This window comes from Microcebus murinus, chromosome 16 (genome assembly GCF_040939455.1).
Source record: "Microcebus murinus isolate Inina chromosome 16, M.murinus_Inina_mat1.0, whole genome shotgun sequence".
NCBI classification, from domain to species: Eukaryota; Metazoa; Chordata; class Mammalia; order Primates; family Cheirogaleidae; genus Microcebus; species Microcebus murinus.
In genome coordinates this window covers 53,042,962-53,048,961 of record NC_134119.1, presented here as the reverse complement: position 1 = coordinate 53,048,961, position 6,000 = coordinate 53,042,962, and the positions used below count along the sequence as shown (strand labels likewise).

At 56.2% G+C, this 6,000-nt stretch overlaps 1 protein-coding gene across 1 annotated transcript in view; it reads left to right on the top strand.

Moving 5' to 3' along the window:
• The first annotated feature begins 615 nt into the window (after nt 1-615).
• Nucleotides 616-6,000, top strand: part of MAN2B2 (mannosidase alpha class 2B member 2) — a 39,623-nt gene continuing 34,238 nt past the window's right edge. The window contains exons 1-3 of the mRNA XM_075992945.1: nt 616-812; nt 3,961-4,107; nt 5,259-5,364. Of these exons, the coding sequence (XP_075849060.1) occupies nt 675-812; nt 3,961-4,107; nt 5,259-5,364 (391 nt within the window). The 5' untranslated portion in view covers nt 616-674. The remainder of the gene's footprint in view (nt 813-3,960; nt 4,108-5,258; nt 5,365-6,000) is intronic.

The following is a 6,000-nucleotide window of genomic DNA, read 5'->3' as shown; positions in this document are numbered from 1 at the left end:
GGCCCTGTGTGCGGAGTGAGTGGGTGAGGTGGCCGGCAAGGTAACCAGCTCAGAGCCACAGCTCCGCCCGCGAGCAACTGCCAGTCAGTGGCCCAGCCATTTGGTTCTCGGGCAGTAAACCCCAAACCAGGGACCTGGCCCTCTGGGGGAAGGGAGGTGACGGAACGCCCCAGGCCACACTCCCGCCCCACCAGGAGGCACCAATGTGACCGCCCCCAGCAGAGCCCGAGACCCCGTGCTCGTCCCCACTTTCCGTGCATTCGCTCAGCTAATTCACAGCTCCCTGCGTCCTGCCCATTTGGCGTGGGCTGAGTGAACGATCGTGCCCCGGGCACCGCCGGTGCCCAGAAAGCCCCGTCTCTTCCGCCAGCTGTGCGCCCCGTGGCGACACTGTCTCCGCCGGTCGGGCTCCTCCGCAGGGCGGCCGGCGGGCAGGGCGCGGAGCCCCGGAGGCGGAGCCCAGGCCGAGCGCGCCCCCCGGCCGGCGGCTCGGACCGGGCGCGCGGGCTCACGGGGCGGGGCGGGGCGCCGAGCGGCGGGCAGAACCCGCCCCGCCCCGCGCCGAGCCCGCGGCCAATGGGCGCGTCCGGCCCCGCCCCGCCCTGGGACCCGGAAGTCGCCCGGACGCGGCGTCGCCGTCGCACGCCCGGGGCGCAGTCCCGCCGGCCGCTGGGATGGGGCCGCCGCGCTGGCTGCCGCTGCTGCTGCGTGTGCTGCTGCTGCGACCGCCCGGGGCCCAGCCCGCGGGCCCCATTCGAGCCTTCGTGGTGCCCCATAGCCACATGGACGTGGGCTGGGTCTACACGGTGCAGGTGGGTGGCCGGCGACGCTCCACGCGCGCCCTCGGAGGCCGCAGCTTCCTTCTCCCCGCGGATCCGAGTGCGGCTTTGCCTCCCGGGCGGACCCAGCACAGAGGAGGGAGGGTCAGCCTGGATGGAAGACCGGACTCTGTTGAGGACTGGTTGAGCCTCTGACTTTGGGCTGCTCACTTCCTGACTCTGAACCTCAGTTTCCTCTTCGGTAGCAGTGCACTGATTGGATGGACCCCTGCATTCCAGGCTGGGGAGAAGTGGGGACTCCAGTGTGGGGGTTGACATTGCCAGGGTAAACCTGGAGCAAGAGGGGGACATCACGTGCCAGATGGGAGGCAGGCTGGTGTGGTCCCCTGTGTGGCAGGATATTGGAGGCCACTTCAGGGTCCTTCATAACCCTGAGGACAGGCTTTGGGGTTGGGCCTGTGGTCGCCTTGTGGTTCTGCTCAGGACCTTGGGCAGGAGCTTCGTTCCCTGAGCCTCAGTTTCCCCATCTGTAAAGTGAGGACAGTGATCCCTACCATATATCCAGGGTGCCTGGCACTCCCGAGTGGTAGATGTCAGAGTCCTAGCACAGCCTGGGGCTGCTGGGGTCCCGAGAACTGGTCTGATCTGGGCGCTGTTGCTGCCCAACCAGGTTCATTTGCCCACTGCCCCAAGAGGAAGCCATACGCCGAGACAGCAGGGTTTATGGTAGAGAACGTTTATTCTGCATAGTGCTAAGTGGGGAGACAGGAGACATTTCTCAAATTCGCCTCTCTGAGAATTTGGGAGACAGAGTTTTTAAAGACAGTTTGTTGTAGGCAGTTGAGTTTGCTAATTGGCTGGGTTCTGCGTGGAACTGTAGGGCTGTGGAAATTGTCTTCTTTGTTGACCAGGCTCTTAGGCCAGGGTCTCAAGACCAGTTCAGTCAGTTCCTTGGTATGGGCGGCTGGTCTGGGCGGGTCAGCCGTTCCATGGACTCCGGGGCCTAGCAGATGTCTGGGAAACCATCCTAGGTTTCAAAAGGTGATGTTATCTATGGAGAAAGCTAAGGAACTTTGCGGCCACCAGCTCTGCGGCTCCAGAGTGGCAGTTACAGAGAAGCAAATGGGGACAGTGGCTGATTATTATCTTATTTTTAGCTGGGCCTGGGCCTTATTTTTAGCCAGGCCCTCACCACAGTTCTCGCCTTGCACCCCATTATTGATTTGCGTAAAGGGTGAGTTCAGTGGTGGGCCGGGCCTCAGGGCAGTCCTGGAGTTCCCCAGGTGGCCAGAAGGTGGGCTCCAAGGCTGCATTCTGAGCCCTCTTCTGCCCTTTGAACGTGAGGGAAGGGAGGGACTCAAATTATTGTCATCTCTGTAAATGCTCAGTTGCCATCAGGCATGTGCGCTACACTGGCCAAGGCACATGGTGGGCAGTCAATCCCTACAGCTCAGAAGGATGCAGCATTACCCCCACCTAGCCTCATCCCTGCCAAGCCACGCAGGTCTCCCTGCTTTTCCACCAACACCTCCAAGACCACTCCTGCCTCAGGGCCTTTGCACTGGCTGTGCCCTGCCCAAAATGCTTTCCTCCTAGATATCTGCAGGGCTCAGTTTCTCCTTTCCTTCAGTTGTTACTTCAAAGTCACTTTCTTGGCGAGGCCTTCTCCCCATTACCTCCCCTCCCTTTAGGGTTTTATCCACAGCACTTGTCATCATCTAAGGGGCCCAATATTTTACTTGTTGGCTTGTTGATTGTGTCTTCCCACCAGAAGGTGAGCTCCACAGGGCTGGGGTTTCATCCATGTTGTTCACTGACCTGTCCTCGCCATGCCTGGCGAGTAAGTGTCCCTGGATGTTTACTGAGTGAATGGTAAGGGTGCAAAACGGAAAATGAGGGGAAAGCCTCGATTTCCTCTGGTTTCTGGAGCAGAAACAGCCTCCTTGAGCTCTTTTTTGGAATGAGGAAGGAAATACCTAAATAAATGAGCAAAAACCCCTCTGCGAGTATGGATGTAATGACTTTACAAAGGACATTACTGAATGAGTAGTGACATTTTAAAGAAGAGAGAGAGGCAGGAAGAGGGTTGATGGCGAGTGCTAAACCCAGTCCTGGGGTGCCTCTGGCAGGCTGGGGCAGGGTGTGGGGGAACGCCCTGCGGATGAAGACAGAGCAAGGGCATGGGAAAGGATGCCAGCCACAACCAGTCTCCAGAAAAGGAAACTGAGGCACAGAAAGGGTCAGTGCCCTGCCCACGGTCACTGAGGAATAACCCCCACACCTCCTGACTCCCTGCCCAGTGCTCTTGACCATACACTTAATGAGCACTGTCTGGGCACCACTGGGTGCTGGGCCTGAGTCTGCGGTGGAGGCTGCTGCACTCCAGCCCGCAGAGCGAGAGCCCAGAGAGCTGCTCCTCTCAGTGTCCGCTGCCCGTTCTTTCAGCCCAAGCAGGCCCCTTTGGGGGCCTGGAACACACCGACTTGCACCCCTGGAGCTTTCCTGTGCTGCCCCGCGTTGCGCCCTCAGGGCCGGGCCTGCTCACCCGCTCTGGAAGCTGTCCCTGACCCCTGGCCTGGCACATCCCTCTGCCCACACAGGGTGTCCTTGTCTGAAAGCACGATCTCATCCAAGCAGGGAGAGCCCACGCTGTCCTCTTAGTCCCAGCCCTCACCGTGCATCGGGTGCAGAGGGGCACCCTGTAGCCATTGTGCAGGTGAGCAGTGGGGTGCTGAGGGAAGGGCCCTCCGCCCCGTGCACATGCGCTCAGCCAGTGGCGGGGCCCCAGGGACACCTGGTCTCCCTAGAGTCTTCTCCTTGGGACCAAGCCCTGAGGCAGGCTGAGGCAGCAGGATCGCTTGAGCCCAGGAGTTTGAGGTTGCTGTGAGCTAGGCTGATGCCACAGCACTCACTCTAGCCTGGGCAACAAAGTGAGACCCTGTCTCAAAATAAAAAAAAAGTAAACCAAAAGTACAGTCTATAAAGAGCTGTTTGTATATACATACTGAAATTTATAGTCAGGGTACAATATGGCTAACTTATTTTAAGTGGTTTAGAAAAAATATAGTAAGTGCATAGAAAAAAGGAAAAGGTTAAGGCAAATAGGTCAAACATGTTAATGATGAGCGAATCCGTGGAAAGGAGCCGCACTGGGGCTGGCGTGATGGTGTCCCCTCCCCAGGAAAGCATGCGGGCATACGCAGCCAATGTCTACACCTCCGTGGTGGAGGAGCTTTCCCGCGGGCAGCAGCGCCGGTTCATCGCAGTGGAGCAGGAGTTTTTCCGCCTGTGGTGGGACGGCGTGGCCTCAGACCAGCAGAAACACCAGGTAACGTGGTCACCGGGTGACACAGCTGGCCAGGGTGGCCCAGTGAAGATCCTGGCAGGAAACTCAAGTGGGCAGTCTGGCCAGGGCCATGCCAGGATACTCCATGAGGCCCAGCCCCACTGGGCTGTTCACAGCACTAGTTTAGATCAGGGTTTGTGATCAACTTAGTTCCCTGGACACAGGGTTTTTGTCTTTGTTCACTGCTGAATTCCCAGTGCCCAGACATTGCCCAGCGTGTAATAGGTGCTCATTTAACGCTGGTGAGTGAATAACCTACGAATACAGTACCTTTAAAATTAAACCAAAAGGGCCGGGCGCGGTGGCTCACGCCTGTAATCCTAGCACTCTGGAAGGCCGAGGCGGGCGGATTGCTCGAGGTCAGGAGTTCGAAACCAGCCTGAGCAAGAGCAAGACCCCGTCTCTACTAAAAATAGAAAGAAATTTATTGGCCAACTAATATATATAGAAAAAATTAGCCGGGCATGGTGGTGCATGCCTGTAGTCCCAGCTACTCGGGAGGCTGAGGCAGGAGGATTGCTTGAGCCCAGGAGTTTGAGGTTGCTGTGAGCTGTGAGGTTGCTGTGAGGTTGCTGTGAGCTAGGCTGATGCCACAGCACTCACTCTAGCCTGGGCAACAAAGTGAGACCCTGTCTCAAAAAAAAAAAGTAAACCAAAAGTACAGTCTATAAAGAGCTGTTTGTATATACATACTGAAATTATAGTCAAGGTACAATATTGTTAACTTATTCTAAGTGGTTTAGAAAAAATATGGTAATTGCATAAAAAAAAGGAAAATGTTAAGGCAAATAGGTCAAAAATGTTAATGATGAGCGAATCCGTGGAAAGGAGCTCTTTGTGCTATTTCCTGCAACTTTTTTATAAGTTTTAAATTATTTCAAAAGCAAATAAATACACAGACAGTGTCCTGCTGTCTGTGTATGCATTTATAAAATATAATATATATTTTTTTATTTCACATGTCAGCTGTGGGCCACATGCGTTCTAGGTGGTGGGTACACAATGTGGACCAGAACAGACAGTGTCCTGCCTTTGCAAAGTAAACAGGGTGAGGAGTTTTAGTGGAGAGCATGTGAGGCACAGTAGGCTTGGCTTGCAACCTGGCTCTTTTCTCTCTGCCCACCTGTGCCAAGGTCCACCAGCTCCTGGACGAAGGACGCCTGGAGTTCGTCATTGGAGGTCAGGTCATGCATGACGAGGCTGTGACCCACTTTGATGACCAGATCCTACAGCTCACAGGTTTGGCCACCCTGCTGTGCACTCAGGGTCCCTTGGGACCTCCAATGGGCCTGGGACTGGGTGTCTGAGCCCTCGGGGTCTGAGCTCTGGCTGCCCCCCTAGCAGACCTGTTAGTCCATTTTGTGTTGCTGTAAAAAACAGAAACAAAAAATTAGCTAGGCGTGATGGCGAGCTCCTGTGGTCCAGCTACTCAGGAGGCTGAGGCAGGAGGATTGCTTGAGCTGAGGAGTCTGAGGTTGCTGTGAGCTAGGCTGACGCCACGGCACTCACTCTAGCCTGGGCAACAAAGTGAGAAGCCAGACTCTGTCTCAAAAAAAAAAGAGACCATTTTGTGCGGCTATAAAGGAATGCCTGAGACTGGGTGATTAATAAAGAAAAGAGGGATTTGGCTCACAGTTCCGCCACAGACTGTACAAGAACCATGACGCCAGCATCTGCTTCTTGCGAGGGCGTCTGGGAGCTTCCAGTCAAGGCCGAGGGCCAAGGGGAGCAGGTGTGTCACGTGGTGAGAGGAGCGGCCAGGCGGGAGGTGGTGCGAGGCTTGTTTGAACCAGCTCTGCGTGAACCCACAAAGCAAGAACTCAGTGCTGTGGGGGGCGCCCGCCATTCATGAGGGACCTGCCCGTGTGACCCAAC